Here is a 22,769-nt window from a genome sequence, read left to right as displayed (position 1 = left end):
CTGCTTTTGTTTGCCGCCAAACATTATTGATGAGTTTTCTAAGTTAAGTCAGCTACGTCTTACATTAAATAGTATTCAGATGTGTTCCTTGCCATGCGAATTTTGTTCCTTTTTTGAGGATGATTGGTTTTACTTAACATAAAGTCCTCCATCTGTTCCATAAACTTTATACTTAAAATCAGGTGAGATCTAGTTCCGTCAACTATATTATATATAAAGTACCACACACTTATATAGCCGGTGAGGAGTCGCCATTGTCGCGCTTTTAGTATGATGGTTTCTCAAAATTGCAGGCAGGTCATCTCCTCCCAGATGATAAATCTGGGTGGGGGTACGAGCCTCGAAACTTAGCCGCTTTGCCCGAGTAGGGGGATCTTGTTAACCTGCGCAAAATTGCAACTGCGCAAAAGTTTGTGGCACTATACGAAAAGAGCTGTTCTTACAGGAGCATTATCATTATTAATCATCATTATCAATATTTCGACGTCATCAACCCATATTCGGCTCACTGCTGAGCTCGAGGTCTCTTCTCAGAATGAGAGGGCTTAGGCCAATAGTCCACCACGCTGGCCCAATGCGGATTGGCAGACTTCACACACGCAGAGAATTAAGATAATTCTCTGGTATGCAGGTTTCCTCACGATGTTTTCCTTCACCGATTGAGACACGTGATATTTAATTTCTTAAAATGCACACAACTGAAAATTTGGAGGTGCATACCCCGGACCGGATTCGAACCCACACCCTTCGGAATCGGAGGCAGAGTTCATATCCACTGGGCTATTACGGCTCTTATCAATATTTACGGAGCATTATAAACGTGCAGTTAAAACTACTATAGTATAATCGTGTGTCGCAATTTAGATCCTCGTAAAGTCTTCAAGGTATCACCCGGTTGTTTTCTACCTTTCAACGCGACAACCTGCACTTTTATTTTTAGATGTCCTCTCAGTACGGTATGTTAATGCAACTTGTTAATAGCGTAACCAAGTCTACATTCCATTTTAAAGGACAGTGATAGACATATAGATGGCTCGGCAGGATCTTTCAAACCGGTGGTAAAGTCACTACAAACGGTCTGATGTCCTTAAGTAGCTTTGGTTTTAAACTAGCGGATCCCCCGCTGTTTCACTCGCGTAGACTCCGTTCTCGTGGTCGTGGTTACAGTAGTTTAGGAGACTATTCGTAACAAACAAACAAACTAAGAAACGAAAATTCAGATGTTACATTTTTAAAATATTAGTTTTGATTCGTTATCGTGAAGTGGAATAGTGTTTTGTTTAACAAAATAAGCCCATTCAACCAAAACCGTAAAAAGCGTTGTTTATTAAAAATAGCATGTACCTACTTACGCTAATTTTACAAAAATGACATAACGTTCAATTTGCATAAATACACTGAATCGTGCGTACGCTATACCTAAACTCAAACAGTTTTAAAACTACGCACTGAATACAAATAAACTAAAAAGTTACAAACAAGTTCCTTGATATCCTGTATATTTAGTTCTATTTAAGTCGTCTAGCAGTCTTACATTATGTAATTACTTTTTGTATAAACGTAACCTTTAATACAGAATAGATTTATTAAAATGCTATAATAGTTGAGGGTTAAAGGTGGAATATCAAACATAAACATACAATGATATATACATAATATAATATAGGTATTAGACATACAAGAGTGCTTCTGATATCGTTGCTCTAAAACCACCTCCAAAAAAATATAAAATTGTACGGAATCCTCGATGCGAAGGACGTGTGCATAAGTTAGTAGGCAGTGGTTAGCCTCGTAGAAACTGCCAGATACATGGGTGGAGTAAAGATGTCCGAATTTGGGCCCACTTTTCAGAACGATACAGAAATGAAAAATGTACTAAAAATCTTGTATATTTTACTAGATTACTCCATTAGAATCTTAGCCGAAATAATATTCGCCAACAAGGAAAATAAGCTGATTTCATTATTTTCACACCGATACAGCTTTGTAAATGCACATTTACGAGTATATGATTCGTATTTCACTGGTTGTCAGTTGTCTTTGCAAACGCGGGCTGCCAATGTCTAAGTCAATCAATGAATAAGATATCATTGTCAAATATCATAATTTGAATAGATGTGTCAAGTTAGTATCAAGTCTGTATAAAAACTGTCAGTTAGACACAGATAATGCAATGAATTTTATGTCAAAGGGATGTGAATTATTGTCTGTAACAAGTCATTTAACTGATAAGGCAAATATAAATTTCTTTGAAAATTAGCCTCATGAGTCCACCCTAATTGTACTAATTTATGGCCAATTTTTAGCTCTGTATCATTTGTATAATTTGGACCTGATTTTTTATTGAGACTGGGTTACTCCTTTGTACTTCTTCTAAAATGAGACTGCATTATCACTTAACATTAAGTGAGATTGCAGTTGAAGGCTTGTCATTGAATAAAATAACCTTACGTATACTGTAGTATTTTTGGCTTTATAACAGAGCGAGATCATTAAAAATAGTTTTGTCAGACTAAATCGTCGAGACGCAATATTTTCAAAGAGAAATTGTAAGACCTTGGTGTCGCGTCTGATTACATGGTCATTTGTGCTTCAGAAAATATCAATTAAGGCTCGTTTATAATGATGCGGTTCATCGTGCGACTTATCACGTAAGGCGTACTCTTCACATGCGAAAAATACGTGTTAACGTATTCTACACAAGTGGAAAAAGAATGAATGATGATGTTGATAGAGAAATACGTGATCATAATCGGTCAAAGAGACTTCGCAGACTGAGAGAGCCGCTACTCGATGAAGCAAGAAATAACGTTTAGGTATTTTAAAATTGAACAAGGAAGTTTTTTTTTTTTTTTATTCTTTACAAGTTAGCCCTTGACTACAATCTCGCCTGATGGTAAGTGATGATGCAGTCTAAGATGGAAGCGGACTAACTTGTTAGGAGGAGGATGAAAATCCACACCCCTTTCGGTTTCTACACGGCATCGTACCGGAACGCTAGATCGCTTGGCGGTACGTGTTTGCCGGTGGGGTGGTAACTAGCCACGGCCAAATCCTCCCACCAGCTGGACCAATTAAGAAAACCGCAATCGGCCCAGCAGGGGATTGTACCCAGGACCTCCGTCATTAAATCCACCGCGCATACCACTGCGCCACGGAGGCCATCTAGTTAATCCATTACCGAAAAGCATAGGTCTGTGAACGAATCTTTATGATTATATTTGACGCGACGTCTAGTTTATACGCTTTTCCGTGTAGTTTTGTTTTTATTAAAGCGCAGACAGGCTGTCCTCGTGTGTTTCGCGAGACATAAAATCATGTTATTACTGAAGAAAACAGTTAATTGAATGCGACGAGAAACGGAACAAAGAACTGACTAATAAAAATATAATTTTAATGATATTATATGAAGTGGCTCAAGACCGTTGTGCTTTGAGGTCCATGCAAGAGGCCTATGTCCAGCAGTGGATGTTTATCGGCTGACAATGATGATGAGGATGATGATATAACGCATGTTGTTGAAGCAGAAAATACATATGCATCTCTGTTTTCTGAACTCCATTCGATTTGATGGTACAAATATATGACCAGTAAGAGATTAATAATGAACCAATAGCTCACAAAACACATGCTCTCTGAAGTACAGAGCTGTATACAACACCATTGAATTATCTACTGAAGCCTTTTACTGAATTTATTGTATATATCTTGATGTGATCTGTGTATCGAAACTTGTACCATTATAATCCTCGAGCAAACTAATAACTAGATCTGTAGACCAACCAGTCATTTACATACGAGCAGTATTTGTATACAGCTATGTAGATACTCATAGTTATAGTACTCGTGTATACAAAAAATGCTTTATCTTCCCCATGCGGGTGTAATCGCATGAGTTGTATAGAAATCGAGCGGAAAATTACGTAATGTCTGCTTTTAATTTATTCATCTAACCTTGGAATATGATGGAACGTTTTCAAAGGGTAAATAGTAACTGTAAGCTAGGTATGTAAACATTGTTTTCCATTTTAAATCGTCATCAACCCATATTCGGCTCACTGCTGAGCTCGAGTCTCCTCTCAGAATGAGTAGGGTAAGGGCAATAGTCCACCACGCTGGCCCAATGCGGATTGGCAGACATCACACACGCAGAGAATTAAGATAATTCTCTGGTATGCAGGTTTCCTCACGATGTTTTCCTTCACTGATAGAGACACGTGATATTTAATTTCTTAAAATGCACACAACTGAAAAGTTGGAGGTGCATGCCACGGACCGGATTCGAACCCACACCCTCCGGAATTGGAGGCAGAGGTCATATCCACTGGGCTATCACGGCTCATTTTAAATATCGGAACTATACTGCATATGATTCGCAAATGTCATTTCGTTTTTATCAAAGCAATAAACACGCCCTAGTCTCTAGAAGTTGCGACACTAAATCATGTAAAAATAATAAATTGCTAGTGAAGATATACAAATGAACATATTATTAACCTACGTGTCGTAGAATATAAATATTCTAAAATGTAATGTTCGTTCCAGAAATTTACTCATGTCTGGTCTATGTAGGAAGATTTAGTTACGTTTTAGGGTTTATATATACTTAGGAAGCTGTAGTTATATACGTAATTAGGATGTGCTACTGCCGAGTGATTCAGCGTACTGATACGACGCTGTGTCGAGATCAGTCACAATGGGAAAGTACCCCCTGATTGCCACGTGCCTCAGGTACTGTGATATATAAATTGTATGCCGTTAGTTTTTTTGCCGGTTTTTGTCTTATAACCCCTGAACTATTTAAGTTATTAAACTACTATAAATGGCAATTTCGTTGTGAAAATTGTACCAAATATACTAAGGTGAGTTTTATGTTAAATAGATAAGCCATTTGCAAGGCAAAATGCTAAATGTGATAAAAACAGCACTTTTGTAATTGCTATTTAAAAGAAAGCATTTAAAAACTAAAAAATACGTTAACTTTGTTCTTGAAATAATTTTTTGGTTTTTATTTAAGTGAAGGAAAACATCGCGAGGAAACCTGCATACTAGAGAATTTTCTTAATTCTCTGCATGTGTGAAGTCTGCCATTCCGCAATGGGCCAGCGTGGTGGACTAAGGCCTAACCCCTCTCATTCTGAGAGGAGACTCGAGCTCAGCAGTGAGCCTAATATAAGTTGATAACGAACGAACATTATTTTAAAATAAAAGGAATTAAAATTTCGCTTTGCAATCTTGTTAAATCCGTGTCTATTAATTGAATGATTAAGTGAGAACACCTAGACCGTTGATTTGCAACTAAAATTTACTTTAGATTTTAAAACGAACGATAACGTTTTATCGATATGCCGTGTAATTAAAATCAAGTGCCATTTAATGTCGTGACCGCGCCTATAAATTAATTAATACCGTTTTAAAATGTTAAAACAGATCACGATCTTTATGTATATTTTATCATTGTGCTGTGTAAAAGGTTGTCACTTTCCAATTATTGTGATATGGTTTTGCTCTTTCGTATTGCTTCATTTGCTTGCTTCATTCTTCTTCTTTGTCGCTGCACTCTTGACAGAGCGGTCGTGGTCTTTAGGACGTGTTGGAGGCAGATGTAATACGCCTCACGAGCATTCGCCACTTCTCCCTGTGTGTAGTGAGTCGTGTACATTCATGCAAGGGACCGCCTACAGCAGATTTGATCTGGTCGGTCCATCGCATGGGTGACCTACCGCGTGGCCTAGTTCCCTCCGCCTTCCCATGCACAACAAGGCGTTCGATACATTCCCTGGCCGGGAGACATGTCCAAAAAACTTACTTCATTATATCAGCCTATTTTAACGACTCACAGGGTCGGGCGAGCTATTCTGGTGTAATAAACTCGCCGACGAACTTTTCGCTGATAACACGTCTTATTCGGATTTGAAATTTGTTAATAGGATACTAAAAATAAAATGTTCTTTTTACACATACAACGATGTTGCCATGGAAACAAACAGAATCGCTATGAAGAGGGAGGCCTTGTAAAAAAAGCTTACTTGACAAAATATTTTTTTTTTCCAATTGATTCAGTAAGAGCTTAATAATAATAGTATTTTGTAGCCTGCCTATCATTTTCAAGAGGGTAGTATAATAATAGAGCCGTGATAGCCCAGTGGATACGACCTCTGCCTACGATTCCGGAGGGTGTGAATTCGTATCCGGTCCGGGGCATGCACCTCCAACTTTTCAGTTGTGTCCATTTTAAGATATTAAATATCACGTGTCTCAAACGGTGAAGGAAAATCATCGTGTGGAAACCTGCATACCAGAGATTTTTTTCAATTTACTGCGTGTGTGTCTGCCAATGCACATTGGGCCAGCGTGGGCCCCTCTCATTCTGAGAGGAGACACGAGCTCAGCAGTGAGCCTAATATGGGTTTAAAATGATGAGAAATAACCAACCTGAACAACCATTTACTTTAAAGCTTAATTTATATTAGTAGCAGTCGATTTATTTATAATAAAATATTATTTTGTAAATGTATAAGAAGATAAATGCTGTTAGTTTTATTTCTAAGAATAACAATAATATCAAAATATAATAAATCGTATTACTGTGTAATTAAATTCAAGTGCCATTTGAATTCGTGACCGCACCTTTATATTAATTAATAAAATTACAAAATGTTAAAACAATTGTCCACGATCGTGATACATTTATCATTGGGCATTGGAAAGGTTTCACTTTCCAGCTGTAACCTTAGTGTGAGGTTTGCACGCTCGTAAGAGAGGAATTTCGTTTTCGACTATCGAGAAGCCATAACGTCAAATATAAATGTATCTTAATTCTAGGTTTTAAAGTTTAAAATAAATATTCTTTAGCTTTGATTTCATGTTGACCAAGTACATATGTAAATTATTTATGTTTACCTGAAACCCCAGCGCTTGTACTCTGTGCTTGGTATCTATGAAGAAAAAAACACGACGTTAAGCAGAAAAGCTGAAAATGATAGAGTTTGCGTTGATTATCATAAAACATTGATGTAAAAAAATACGTCAATAAATCATCAATATTCAACACTTATCTATAAATAAAAAGTATTTGACTGTGATTTCAAAATAAATGTGTTTCCAGAAGTGTTTCAAGGTATTTCTTTACTAGTAATAAAAAGTATTAGTAACACAAACAACTGATTAAAAAAATAAAATAAAATAAAGACTTACACTGGAAAATAAAGTAGCTTATAGAGCGACATATTACTACTACTTTTGACTACCTTAATCGTTGCTGTGAAATATATTTAAACTATATTTAAAACTATATTTATGGTACTTTTAGTATTATAAAGAATATCGTAGTGCAGGGTTTCCATGTTAAGGTAATCCGAATGTTAAGGGAATATTGTCAATATAAAATCACAATTCAGATATAATAATTTATACGATATTATATATATTCGAAATTAAATATTCATGAAAGATAGTTAGTTTTACTTTTGACGGTTTAGTTTATTAGTCGATATACGGAAGCGAGGTTTCTATAGCGAGTTTGCAGTTTCTTACTGAGGGTAGTTTTCGCTGATATAAATCCGTCCAGTGAAGGCGTCCGCTATTATCTGAACTTGCGAATGACCACGACTTTTGCTTACAACCCGAAGGTTGCAATTTATTAGTTTTGTGCATAATGATTTATTTTGCACATTGTAAAATTCAGGGCTATTAAAATTTCTGAACCTGTGAATGACCACGATTTTAGCGTAGGTACAAACGGAAGGTTGCAATTTATTAGTTTTGTGCAAAATAATTTATTTTGCACATTGTAAATTTCAGGGCTATTAAAATTTCTGAACTTGCAAATGACCACGATTTTAGCGTACAATCCGAAGGTTGCAATTAATTAGTTTTGTGCAAAATGATTTATTTTGCACATTGTAAGATTCAGGGCTATTAAAATTTCTGAACTTGTGAATGACCACGATTTTAGCGTACAACCCGAAGGTTGCAATTTATTAGTTTTGTGCAAAATGATTTAGTTTGCACATTGTAAAACTGAAGACTATTATTATTATGTCACCATATATTGATATTTTATTTTCCGAAGTTAGTTTGGCAATTTGACTTTGGGTATACTTTTTTGTGTTCAGTTACATTTATCACTGATCATTCACTAGACTGTAAACGGATTTTTTCATAGCAGAGGATGGTTTAAGATAAAGGACTTCGTGTTGTAGTCCGTTTTTGGGTATTACTTTACTGCCTACCACACAATTTTTTCACAGTGGATCGCTTTAGAGAATTTGGATATATAGGGTTTGATTTATCCCGGTTACAGCCAGGTTTCCAGATCTGTGTTAGGGTATGTTAGTAACTTTGACGTATATAAGAAATTTACCAACTAGCTATAGTTAGTATTTCATAAGCTTCCTGATTTCGTATTCTCTACTTCTTTAATGATCAAAACGGGGATGTAGGTAAAATACTCGAATGTCATCCAGTGCCTACAGACAACGCTTCGTTGATATCATTGAGTAGGTAGATGACATTTCCCAGTTAACATTGTGGTTTTTGTTAACAATGAGCTTTATGGAATACGACCATGCGGTTGTTGTTGATTTGATGTTAATTATATTAAGTAGCTAACATACGTCAAATGTAGTAAACTACTCGTAATCGGGCGGTTTTTCCGGCTGTTACGACGTAAAGAATTTCTGAAGAATTTGGACTAGCTAAATCTCTTACTGTTTACGAAAAAATAATTAAAGAACATCTCTTAGTTCTACGAAACAATAACCAAATATTTTGCAGGACAGTTGTTTTTCTTTTAATTTATTTATTTTTGTCCTTATTGTAGTTGTTTAGTAATCTTATTTTTTTTTGCATATAATATTAATGTCCTTCGCTCCAATCTAATTTTACTTACTATAGATATGTGGATACATAATAGTATATTATTTTATCTATTTTAACGACGCAACGCTCTCCCGATCAGTCCGTGAGCTCACCCTGGGGTCATGCCTGAAAATCAGCGCTACAGTTATTTAGCTGTAGCATAGAGCTGAGGCAGCGCTCTATTCAGCCGAAGCCTTAGTATTAAGTTAGTATTGATTTCCATGTTTTTTTTATCTTATTTGTGTTATTTTTTTTTGGCTGAATAAATGTTTTTATTATTATTATTATTATTACATAAAAGTTGTTATTCTAGATATCCATAAGGTTTTTTTTTCAAGTTTTGACTTGTTGACTTATGTTGCTCTTTCATTGTTGCAGAATGCCAGTTCGGGAAGCAAGCCAAAGAGCTCGGCTCAACGTGGTTTGCAGACCTCGGCCCGCCGTTCGGTGTGATGTACTGCATCAAATGTGAGTGTATATCGGTAAGTGGAAACGTAGAATTGTTTTGATAGTACGACTAAATCTATAATCATCATCATAATCAGCCGATGGGCGTGCACTGGTGGACATAATTAGCAACCCATTTTCGGCTCACTATTGAGCACGAATCCTCTCAGAATGAGAGGGGTTAGGCCTTAGCCCACCAAGCTGGCCCAATGCGGATTGGCAGACTTCACACGTAGAGTTTCTTCACGACGTTTTTCCTTCACGGTTTTATTGATATTTAATTACTTCGCCAACATCCACCCTCAGACTAAATACATAAGGACTAGTATCGCACCCAAATTCACGAACAAAATTTTCTGCCTTTTCTAAGGAAAACGAGCTTAGATTTCATACATATCTTATACTAAACTAGCAGTTTTTGTTCGTTTTTTTACACCATATAACTACACAAAAAGGTATTTTTACGGAGGTTTTTAACCGATGGACACGATTGTAAACTATGAAACATCGATTCTGTAGAGACAGTGTTTATAACCGCATAAGATCGTTGATCATATACTTTGACAGAAAAATAATATCTTGCGAGGCAGGTCTTTATCTAATTAGTCTGAGGCATCCACCGGTTACTTTTATGCCGCTTGATGTCAACCAGGTTTTGACGGCCTCCGTGGCGCAATGGTATTCACAAGACGGAGGTCCTGGGTTAGAAACCGACGTGGATGTGGATTTTCATCCTCCTCCTAACAAGTTAGCCCGCTTCCATCTTAGATTACATCATCACTTACCATCAGGTGAGATTGTGAGATTGGAAGCGGGCGACCAACTCTAAACTTACCGATGCGGAATCGCCTTTCCAGCAACTGATAGCCCAACGTCTATTGGCTCTTATACTAGTAAGTGCTCTGCTTATTGCCACTGCAGCTTCGCTATGCCATGTAGGTGACTTAGGGTCTCCTGCGGATCATTTCATTTCTGATTTAATCACATGCCCATAGCCCGCTGAGCGAGGCTGAGCTTTCTTATAGAATCAATTTAGTAATTCGAATATTTAAAATCGTTTTCCATATGGTCATCCCCTACAGGTAAATTACAACCGTGGGTCATTCTTAGTTACAAATAGAAAAATGTACTTTCGTTTAATAACACAAAAGGTAATCGGTTTTTACTTCAATATACATCGTTATGAACCCATATTTGACTCATAGCTGAGCTCGAGTTTCCTCTCAGAATAAGAGGGGTTAGGCTATTAGTCCATCACGCTGGCCCAATGCGGATTGGCAGACTTCACACACGCAGAGATTTAAAAAATTTCTCTGGTATGCAGGTTTCCTCACGATGTTTTCCTTTTGAGTCATGTGAAATTTAATTTCTTAAAATGCACACAACTAAAAAAATTTGGAAGTGCATGCCCCGTACCGGATTCGAACCCACACCCTCAAATATACATAGTTATGAAGGAAATCGTTTCAGGTACAAAAGAAGCGTCGGGTAGTGGCGAAAGTTCACTGTCGCAATATAAAGAATGAGTGTCCGGAACCCTCCTGCGATACGCCCACGTTACTGCCCGGAAGATGTTGCAAGACTTGCCCCGGCGATATTGACTGTAAGTACGTTGCATATTTTTTTTAATTCTTTGCAAGTTGTCCTTGGTTACAATCGAGCCTGGTGAAAATGATGATTTTATATGTTTAGGCGCTTTCCTAGAATATGGCAATTTGCTGCACAAGAGAAATTAGGTAAAGTAATACTCTCAAGACTGTACGTATTATCTTATTTTGTAACGCAGTAATTGCTTAAGATCCATTTCATGTGGGGATCATCATCATCATCATCATATCAGCCGATGGACGTCCACTGCAGGACATACGCCTTTTGTAGGGAAAAACATCACGATACTGAGCCGCATGCATCCAGCGAATCTCTGCGACTCGCTTGATGTCGTCTGTCCACCAGGTGGGGGGTCGACCAACACTGCGCTTACTAGTGCAGGGTCGCCATTCCAGCACTTTGGGACGCCAACGTCCTTCGGCTTTCCGAACTATGTGCCCCGCCCATTGCCACTTTAGCTTCGCAACTCGTTGAGCTATGTCGGTGACTTTAGTTCTTCTGCGGATCTCCTCATTTCTGATTCGATCACGCAGAGATACTCCTAACATAGCTCGTTCCATCGCCCGCTGTGTGACTCTGAGCCTTCTTATGAGGCCTACAGTTAGAGACCAAGTCTCATGTCAGTCATGTGGGGATATCGGAATAAAAGTCAGACGAATTTGGAATGTTCTATTCCTAACATATATGTATGTAGTCCACGAAGGATTGTCAGAAGACATTTATTACATACAATTTCAATTTCGTATATGTCAATGAACGTACGTCAAAGTTAGTGAATATGGTGCTGATATGGTGCTCATAAATATCAGAATATTGATGACAATGACAACGCATGTGTTACTGTATATCTGACAATAGCTAAAGAGCATCTTGATAGCGCTAAGCGATTGCCAGTGCGGTGGCTTATATAATTATAAATGATCACTTTAACGATCACACTAGCGCAATTTATAGGTACCTACATATCTGACAGTGTATTCTTTTTTTCATCATTTTTCTCTCATTTATTCATATACACTTTTTTTTAATTTATATAAAATTTTAAAAATACGAAATGTACAATACACAAATAAAAAAATTATCATTTGATTGCCCAAGCAAACGGTGGTCAGGGCTTAAAGTGAGTGTGATCTATTAATCAAGCTTTTCGCTATAAGACCATTGATTGACTGAGACGACTATCGGAACAATAACGGTTGATTCAATAATATTGATTTATCTTTATTATAATTTTTTGCTTATTTCGTCCCATTACAGGGCCTGTACTAGGCGTAGGTAGGCACCTATATAGTAGACCATCGCCAGGCTGCTCCAATACGGGCTGGTGGGCGTAGGATAATAATGTGAAACTTTTGTACGATTACTGTCAGATGTTAATGATAATGACCAGGAACGACAGGGTTAATAGCTCAACTCAAGCGGCAGAACTAATCACAAACGGGTGGTGGCGGGAGGGGAGCTCATGAGGCCAATGTTCAAAGAAGTTTGTTTGCCTAATCGGTTAAATTATAATATTAGTGGCAATAATTCGTATCCCTTTGACATAAAATTCATTGCATTATCTGACAGGCGACAGTTTTTTTATGGTTTTGACACTAACTTGACACATTTAGTCAAAATAATAAATAATAATGATATTTGACAATGACATTTCATTCAATGGCTGACTTTGACATTGACAGACCGCGTTTGCAAAGACAACTGGCAATCAGTGGAATACGCATGGGCATCGCATAAATCACTACTATGCGTTTGCAAAGCTGGTTCGGTGTGAAAATAATGAAATCAGCTTATTTTCCCTGTTGGCTATATTTTGGCTAGATGATTATGAAGTAATCTAGTAAAATATACAAGGATCGTGGTCACGACGGGCCGTGTAAGTCCCGTCGTGACCACGATCCATGCAACTGGGTCGAAATATCGACATTAAAAATCTCGTCGTTTTATCATGGTGTGTACCCGTTTAAATAATATTCGTAATGAACAACCACGAAATAAGTTTAAAATCATTAAAATATACAAGATTTTTAGTACATTTTTCATTTTTGTCTAATATCGTATATCCTTTCCCCATAGAGAGTTTTACAGAAAAAAATCTTAAAAGAAAGATAAGCTAAGTATTTCACAGCTCGCCAACGAATTAATTCAGAGACTAAAGTGGAACTTTTGCCATCTAGAGCCCCGTTAGCCGTTAGATTTCACTTCTGCATTGGGTAACAGAGTTCCTTATTTGTTACATGAACTTACAATCTGTAGGCCGTGTTCGGTGTAAATCTACGATACCTATAACCAATAGATACACTTTGTATAGGAAAATGCTACTTTTTTATATACTGCCTAACACGAAAAAGATTTGTATAAATGTATAAATATATGAGTAATATCAGATGGGTCTGATTTTAATGCTGCAGTTGATGGTATTGAAAGACTACGATTCATTTACTTTGAAAAATCAAATTAAAGTTCTTTAAATTAAAGCCGATGGTATGTTTACCATTTACTATCTAGCTATGGCTATGACAAAGCCGTCAGCTAGATCACAAACATAGTCAGTTAAAAAAATATAAAATACTAAAGTGCTCCTAGCCAGAAATCAAACCGTAAATGTTCGTTACGTAAAAAAAAAAGATTTCTAAGATATTTTAAGTTGTAGTCAATATTACAGCCGATGTGCTAAATTTGCAAGTTAAATTATATTAAACTAGCAGACGCCGCGCGGTTTCGTGGGGATAAAATATAGCCTATAGCACTGGGTGACAGTGTAGCTTCCCAACAGTGAAAGAATTATTCAAATCCTATTCAAAGCATACAAACAAACAAATCTGTCCTCTTTATAATATTAGTACATATAGATTATCAGAAAAAGTGTCCGTGTCAAGATTTTGCAGCGCCAAATGTTGCCTACTACAAAATGAATTACACGTTTTAGGGTTCAAATTAAAGATCTCGAGTGTGCAATGTGTAAGGTATGTACTGTTTATAATAACAATTGTATTAGACAACAATTAAAATCCAGTCGCTAAGCCAAATGTATTCACCGTTCAAAGTGCCGCTCTCACGGCATGCTCCATACGTTTATCATATGCCTGTCACGTTGTCGATTCAATTTCTTAAATTGGTGATGTCACTCTTACTTTAAGCCGTAAAGTATTGACTGATGTCATGTTTTACCCGTCATGACATGGGTCGCTCCTAATTCGTATGTTCTTCGATTTAGAACTCAAGTCTAGCATCTAAAGGCCCGTTAGGTTTCACTTCCGCTTTGGGAAACGATATTCTTTATTTAGTTATGTGTTTAGTAATAAAACTGTTTATCTGGATATCCTACTAATATTATAAACGCGAAAGTTTGTATGGATGTTTGTTACTCTTTAACGCCGCTTATTTTAAGCGATTTGGCTACTTTTTATCCCAAAAAAAATCATGGATTAAAAAAAAACAAAAAATAAATCGGTTCACTGGGTCCAGAGAATGTCCCTACAATACACCACAAACATTACCTCTTTTGAAAGTTCGTTGTCTGTCTTTCAACGGCTAAACTATAAAATCGATTTTGATGCATTTGGGTATATAGATAAATTGGAAGCAGAACAGGTTGCTTTTCATCTCGGAAAAATCAAAGGTTTCCTTAAAACCTGCTAGCTTACAAAGCCACTACGATCCAAACTCCATACTTGGCTGTCGTACCTATTGTAGAAGCTTCATCATCATCAATATCAGCCGATGGACGTCCACTGCTGGATATAGGCCTCTTGCATATACTTTCAACGTTTGAGACCCCAACGTCCCGCCCATTGCCACTTCAGCTTCGCGACTCGCCGAGCTATGTCAGTAACTTTAGTTCGTCTGGGGATCTCCTCATTTCTGATGCAATCACGCAGAAAAACTCCATAGCTCTCTCCATCGCCCTCTGAGTGGCTTTAAGCCGTCTAATAAGGTCCATAGTTAGCGACTAAGTCTCGGATCCGTAGGTTGTAGAAGTTTATGCTGACGAAATATCAGTTTTTATACAATGAGGTATCGTAAGCTTTCGTTCTCAGAAGCAGAATGTGTATGAAATTTCAAGATTTTGATGTGATTTGATAAGTATAATTTTCCTTGACGATAAAATTGTGTTTCTAAAATTTTCTCCCATTTACTGTATTACTAATGTATGCCACGTATGATGTATGACGCCGTTCATCTTGTGAGGTCAGGTAATCGCCAGAAATTAATTTGAAACTTATTAATATTGTCAAGTAGGTAATGATTTATAGTGTCGCCTTGTTCCGCTCGCACCGGCAGGTTGGTGACTCACGCGCCATCTGCCGTGGATACTCTCCACTGATTTGACTGAGCGACATATCATTTTATATATCTTTTCAATGGTACCGATTAATATGCCGTTTCGGGCAGACCTGTCCCGCTTTTGTAATGCGACACCGCAAAAGATTTAGTCACCACGCCATAACAACTATAAAAATACAATTTTTAATAGACATTATGACTCTAGATATTTGAATAAATTAAAATTATATCCGAATGTGACATATATGGGTATTTTAATTGGGTTCGTTATGTTTCGTTACGTTGGCTCGCATAATCGCCATCGTTCATCGTTCATTATTACATTGTGCTTTTTTGTCGAATCGGCAAATTCCCGACTTAAAAGGTAATTGCAAATGTGAGAAAGCATGCGTACATATGAAGTGACAGCAACCGGCGATGACAAATGACGGTGGACAGGCGCGCCCGCTCCCACGGCTGATTCTCATCATTACCTACACATGTACATTCGATCTGGATAATCATTCCGGCCGACGCTAATTCCTAATACAAGTACCGATAATGAACTGTGAAAGTGTCCACCATTAATTTAAAAGCGGAATTCCTCGCGCGCATGAATCACTGCGGGGAACGCTGGACCTGCCGAAAGTTGCGGTCAGGTCCGGCGACGTCGTCGGCGCGTCTGCCGGCCGCGTCCAACGCGTGAGATATATCGAGAGCATTACAATGGCATTACTCAGATGCACCGGGCTGGTGCAGAAATGGCACGCGTTCCTCCCCCCGCGCGCCGCCGCTGCTGCAAATATAGCTGCTGGTGGTAGTTATTCCGGGCGCGGCCGTCGACCCGTCGCCGCGACGCCGTCTGTGCCTTTTTAGCGAACACTACTTATAACGCACGCATTTTTTGCGAGCAAATATCGAAGTCAACGCACCCGAGTCTTTATTATCCCTTGATGCTGTAGGATCGAAAAATTCGCTGAATAAACACTGAATACTAAACAACGCGTCGCGCTCTCGCTAATTGATCGCCCGAGAACGCGTCCTAAATACGATTCGCTCGCTCGGTGAATTGTAAATTAATTTTAAATTGATTAAGGTTATTAGCATCCAATTGCTGCGACAAAACAATTGTGTTTCATCATGCGAGCGGTTGTGTTTATCCTATGACCTTTGTGCATAAACAGAATACGCATTTGCATTTTAAACTTCGATCAATTAATATGTTATATGCTAAGCCATTTTTGCTGCATAGCTGTGTCGTGATTTTATAATTTAATTTCATGGCCGCCGCTCGAGAACAGTAGACTATCCAATGCTGGTAACTATAAAACGCATCAAATCTGATCACTATTGCCCACAGTTTATGAAGGTAGTCTGTATTGGCTTTAAACATTATTTGGCTGATTGCCGTCGCTTCTGGGCTTAGTTTATTGTGCCTTTAATCAAATGTTTTAGCCATTTGAAGGGTCGTAAAAGTTACGATTATAAATTAAATCTGTACGTAGTGTATATGTTATAAATTTCGTACAAATTACATAATATTATAAGAGTATTAGACAAAGTTGTCTACACATTAAATTAATTGTTGTTTGAAAATTATCGTTCCTAAAAATTCTTTAGTTTTTAACAATTTAAATATATAAGAAAGTTTTTATCCAACGATTGATGTGTGATTATGATCAATGACAATCTTACAGAAAAACTAACCCGACAAACGTTGTTCTGTTATAAAAATTTGTTTTTTTTTTTAAATCGCGAGATAAATACAGGCTCGTGGATGGTTACGACTAATAAGGTATTATATCAATGTAAAATGTGGAAAACCGGCAACAAATTTTTTTCAAGGCCCTTTTAAGAGCTTATGTTGCGTGTGCTGCGAAAACGGTTAAAGTTACGAAAAAAATATTATAATGACGGAAAAAAGTTCAAAAAGGGTTTCCATGCGGACGAAATCGCGGACGGGTGCTAGTATTACATAATATGAGTAGCAAAGAGGTGTAACGAGCTTGTACGTGTGTGCGTGTTTATGGATCATCGGACATCCTACCATCCGTTGTAACATCAAGGTAGGAATAACTTCGTCATATATGATTTTTTCGCAACTTTAACCGTTTTCTCAGCGCACGCAACAGAAGCTCTCAAAAGAAATGTTTTTTTTCCCATATTTTGCCACGTTTTTCATCTATAGGTAGGACCAATAAGGAGTATTAATGAAAAATGTGGCCAAATAGTTAAAACATTCGAGAGCTTCCGTTGCGTGCGCTGCGAAAACCGTTAAAGTTATGAACAAAGTCATGTATGATGGTAAATAGTTTTATAAGGGTTTCCATGTAGGCAAAATCGTGGGCGAGGGCTAGTGTATATGTTATAACATTTTTGTAGTAGGGGGTATTTGGCTGGTGGGAGGCTTCGGCCGTGGCTAGTTACCACCCTACCGACAAAGACGTACCACCAAGGAATTTAGCGTGACGGCATGATGTCGTGTAGAAACCGAAAGGGGTGTGAATTTTCATCCTCCTCCTAACAAGTTAGCCCGCTTCCAACTTAGATTGCATCATCACTTACCATCAGGTGAGATTGTAGTAAAGGCTAACTTGTAAATAATAAAAAAAAATATCGCTGGATGTATCTAACCGGTTTTGAAAATTATTTTACCACTACAAATGTTATGTTATTTATGAGTGTCATAGGCCATATTTTATCCCCTTATACCCACGGGAACAGTAACTACACTGAGAAAAAATTCCTGGTGCGCCATACTTAAATTACGTAGCAAACCAGACACTATTACGCTTATAGTCGGCACTATGTTGTATACAAGCTCCTCATGTCACATGGTGTTGCTTCTAAACGGTACAGTAAGCTGCATCATTACTAAGTATACAGCATCTATTGTAAGTATGCTACACCTGTAGTACGTAGTAATGTGCAAGCTCCTTACGTAAATTGCTCATTTAAGAGTGTGCAATATGTAATTTGGTGGTCACAAATGGTTCTGGATCTCAGATTCTGGATAAGTTAGGAGCCTGATATTTGGGTAAATGATATTTCACAGTGTTAGCTTTGGTATAACTATACAAAATACACAATTTGTAAAACTTTTCATACATGTTTTGCTCACATTTTGCTTTCAATCTCAGGAAAAGCAAACTTATTTTCTTAAATTTTTGTTTTGTATAGAAAATTAGGTATATATCTTAAACATGGCCATTTTGTTTTTGGTTATGTTGTTTAATTTACTTGCAATTAGGTAAAAATGGTTTTGGCGCTCACGTCATAAAATTTGCGTCGCGCGTCAATCGCTCCGTGCTTTTCACTCACGTGAAAGTCATTATTCGGCGTCTCGTTTGTGCTTTGAATTTTATCCATATCGTACCGACGCGCGGCGCGCTCTTAAGTATCTTATTTTTCTCAGTGTACGCGGGTGAAACCGCGGCGTGTCGTAGTATTAGATAACATGAGTAGCAGAGAGGTGTAACAGGCTTGTACGTGTGTGCGTGAGCTCACAGTTTATGGTTCATCGGACATCCTACCGCCGACCACCGCCGATCACGAGTGTATCTAATTCAGTGTGCTGCATGTGCCTCCGAGGAATTTGTTTTGTGCACGCCGATGCCGCGTACAATGCACGTTTTATTTTTGTTGTCACCGCGATGCATTCCATGCTGTAGCCCACAGAACATGGAAAACATGGCTAACGCTCTAGCAATAGACATTGCAAGGGGGTAGGACCCCGGTAACCTCTAGTTTTTTAAGACGTACACTATTATATTATGAGAAAATTTTTGATAAAAAAAATACAACCGACTTCAAAACCTAAAAAGGTACCCGCTAAACAAAAAAGCGAAAAATAACTTCGTATTATTGTTATGTCCTACCTGCTGATCAGTTTGAAGACAGCCGATGTCGTATTAATATAAGCCGTTTCTGAAAGAAACGACCACTGACCACTGTCTGAAATACCTAAATATTTTCAATATTCATGGCCTGAATTAATAGATATATCATTTTCAACAGAGAATTTTCTGCGTGTGTGAAGACTGCCAATTTGCATTGGGTTAGCGGGGTGGACTAATGGCCTAACCCCTCTCATTCTGAGAGGACACTCGAGCTCAGCAGTGAGCCGAATATGGGTAGTAAATAAAATATTTTTCGTAATCTTATAAATACTTTACCTGACCAGGCTTAAATTAATAGAATAAATATAACGCTACATAGAGTGAAAAGGGATCTCAAGAAAAATGCCGTTATAAAAAAGCATAATCAAAAGAGAGACGCAAAGTCGACTGTTTTTAAATTACGAGCGGAGTGTCATCCTCAAAGAAATGAAAAGGATAAGTAATTGCGGCGATCGTGGCGCTTGTTATTATTTTAATGTTGGCTAATATGGAGGCATTAGCCGTTTGCGGTTAGCGGCTTCAACCATCCACACGCGGTCGGAAAGCTCCTTCGAACAAATGGCCTCGTTGAGATATACGATTAGTTAACCGCTTGAGGCAGCACCTAGGCAACAGTTCTTTTTTTTTTTTTTTTGTAAAATATATTTCTTACTAGCAGGAGTCAAATCTATTTTCATTCCAAATTTTAGTCAAATCGCTTGAGTAGCCGCAGCGCAAAGGAGGAACGAACGTACACACACTTATACACAAATTTTCGCCTTTATTAGTGTTTAGTTTCATTCACATAGTTCCCGTTCTCGTGAGAATACAAAATATAACATATGACAATCACGAGGCTTTCTAATGGTGAAGGAATTTTAAAAATCGGTTCTGCAAAAAAATGTAAAAGATTACCTAAAATACCACAAACTTAACCTTTAATATAGACTAGTGAACGCCTCCGAATTCGTTTGATTTAAATTCCGCGGGAATCGTGATTTTTTTTGGGATGAGAAGAAGCGTATGCGATAATCCAGGGTTATATGTTTCAAATTTCAGCTGAATCATTGCAGTGTGAAATATGATGACCTTGTAACTCCATTTCATACAATTTTTCGGTACCTTGTTGTTACAGTACACTTTTACATGATAGTCTATATGTAGAACAAACTTTGAACACTTGAATTAAACTATGTCTGGCACGGGACTTTGAATCTTTGTTCAAATACTGTCGGTGTCGGTTTTTCAGCGCACATCAAAGCGTTAAAAGTCAGAGAATATGTAGTTGCAAAGCAGTCTGGCAGGTTTCTTCAATAAGTATACAAACATGTGCTTAAATTATGTCATATAATTTTAAATTATGTCAAAAATGTATTAAAAAAAAAGAGCAAAGTATTCTAAAATTAATATTTTCCGAGTAAATAATATTTCTTTTGTAAATAGATCTTAAAATGTATCCCTAATACGCAGCCTTACAATTATGACGTAGCCAAACTTTAAAATTTTAAAATGCAAGGATAGATAAAGGCGTGTGTTACATGGATAGTCAGAATTATTTGGATTACTTTGTATGAAAATATAAAAGTTTTCATTTTTTTGTTAAAACATATTAGTTATGCAGTTCGGCATACTATAGGTGGACTCGTCAACACCTTAAAGTTATGGGAAACACTCCCCAACATCCTGTATATATCCATCAGATCGAAATCTCCTTTAAAATGCACGTTTTTAAAAAATACTTTACTTACTTTACTTTCCATCCTTCATAAATGACAAGCATTCATCCATAGGATCTATAGCATTGCATCAATTGTAGATGAGCTTTTACCTAGAGGTAGTACCACAGATTGATGGTATAGTTTATAAGATAGTTAGTACTAGGGGCGTCGTTTACGATGCGAACGTCATGAGCCTAAAGATCCGTTTACATCTACAAACACAGTGCGTCACAGACAAGTAGCGTGGCAGACATCCACAGACACCTGATGGGCAGTACTCACACTGCCCAGCAGGTAGCTAGAGACACTTAGAAAAGTCCTTTTCATGAAAGAAATCCCCCAGACGCGGCGCTAATGTCTTAAATGGCGCTCATTGACATTTGGTAATGGCGATCTTATTGCCATGTGTAAGGCGCTATCAATTTTAGTCCAGGTTTCATGAAAAGGACTCGACAGACATGAACCGCACAGACAAAATATTCTTGCGACGAATACTGGCCGGGCGTGGCCTGTGTCTGTCAACGTCTGCGCGGCCGCGTTACGATAGATATTTTGTTAATAACCACTGTATAGAAGAATATTATTTTGTCTGACACGGCACGTATCAGGCACGTTGAATATCTGTAGATATAAACGGACCATAAGGCGTGCGCGCCCTGGCGCCAACACCACTCTGATTTACCTCAAACATTAATCTTTAGATCAAAGCGGGTCATGTTTTATATTAAATAGCATTTGAATGTATCGTTTCGCTTTTAAACTATTGTACAATAATTAAAATGTCAAAATCAAGAAGGTTTACAATATTAATTTTTGAAAAATTCTTTCAATGTTAGATAGCCCAATCATCGAGGAACGCTATAGGCTATATATTATTATCCTACGGGAACGGGAACCACGAGGGTGAAATCGGGAGGCGTCAGCTAGTACATAATATAATTATGAAATAGGTAGTTATTTATTACTACCGTAGGTAGATGCATATTATACTCTGTTGCAAACACGGTGAAAAAAGTGTGCAATTTACATAACTCGGTTATTTTATTTCGCATTGCTACATAATAAATTATTATAATTACTATAATTACCAAGAAAATTTATTTGCTTAGATTATTTAAAACCAATAATTGTAATTGATTACTTGACTGAAACATTCCACTGTTCACACACTCTGACACTCGGACCTCGGCTCAGAGGGCCGTTCGGGTAGAGGTGTTTTGGCCTGAGTGTATTAGTCCAGGCGCCCCCGAGATCGTGAGCTAAAAAATCCACGTCTGGGTGACGTCAGATATCGGGGACCCCGTTTTTGCCGGCGAAGACGCTGTGTAGCTTGTGTTTGTGTTGTCTGGGAAGGATATTGAATTCTTCGCTTGCTCGGTATTCAAACTCAGCTCTCTTGATGAAAAAATAACTATATTGAATTAATTAATTAATTTTTTGCATTACGTATTGTAGAATGATAAGGATAAATAAATCCCGCAGTAGTAACGCAAGAGGAGATGAAAAATATCAGTGACGGCGCCAATGAAATTATATGCGATCGGTTTTAATTTCAAATATTGATCGTGTTCTAGGCTCTGGCCTGCGGGTGGTTTATCTAAATGCAGCTCAAACCCGTATTACTCACGTTTGCACTGAGATTTATCACCTTCTGCTCTATTTACGGCTAGATATGTAAAGCATGGAGTGTATTATTGAATAACTGATTGACTAGTAAATGCGTAAGCTATCGGAGGAAAGAACAAAATACATTTATTTCAGCTAGGCTTAGTTTACAAGCACTTTTGAAACAACATATTTTTAAAGACTCTACCAATGGTTCCGAAGGCAGGTTCTGTTGAGAAGAGCCGGTAAGTAACTCAACAGTTGCTCTTTTTTACCCCCCACGCAAAATGGGGGGTGTTATAAGTTTAACGTGTCTGTCTGTATGTGGCACCATAGCTCCCCGAACGGATAATGTAATTTCAATTTTGTTTCTTTTGTATGAAAG

At 37.6% G+C, this 22,769-nt stretch overlaps 1 protein-coding gene across 2 annotated transcripts in view; it reads left to right on the top strand.

The window, feature by feature from the left end:
• Positions 1-22,769, top strand: part of LOC112056694 (dorsal-ventral patterning protein Sog) — a 168,714-nt gene that overhangs the window by 90,251 nt on the left and 55,694 nt on the right. For both annotated transcript variants that reach the window (XM_052885291.1, XM_052885290.1), the window contains exons 2-3: positions 9,241-9,344; positions 10,780-10,912. In XM_052885291.1, the coding sequence (XP_052741251.1) occupies positions 9,241-9,344; positions 10,780-10,912 (237 nt within the window). The remainder of the gene's footprint in view (positions 1-9,240; positions 9,345-10,779; positions 10,913-22,769) is intronic.

This window comes from Bicyclus anynana, chromosome 14, assembly GCF_947172395.1.
Source record: "Bicyclus anynana chromosome 14, ilBicAnyn1.1, whole genome shotgun sequence".
Classification (NCBI taxonomy): domain Eukaryota; kingdom Metazoa; phylum Arthropoda; class Insecta; order Lepidoptera; family Nymphalidae; genus Bicyclus; species Bicyclus anynana.
Note: the sequence above shows the minus strand (reverse complement) of the source record. Positions and strands in the feature narration are given on the sequence as shown.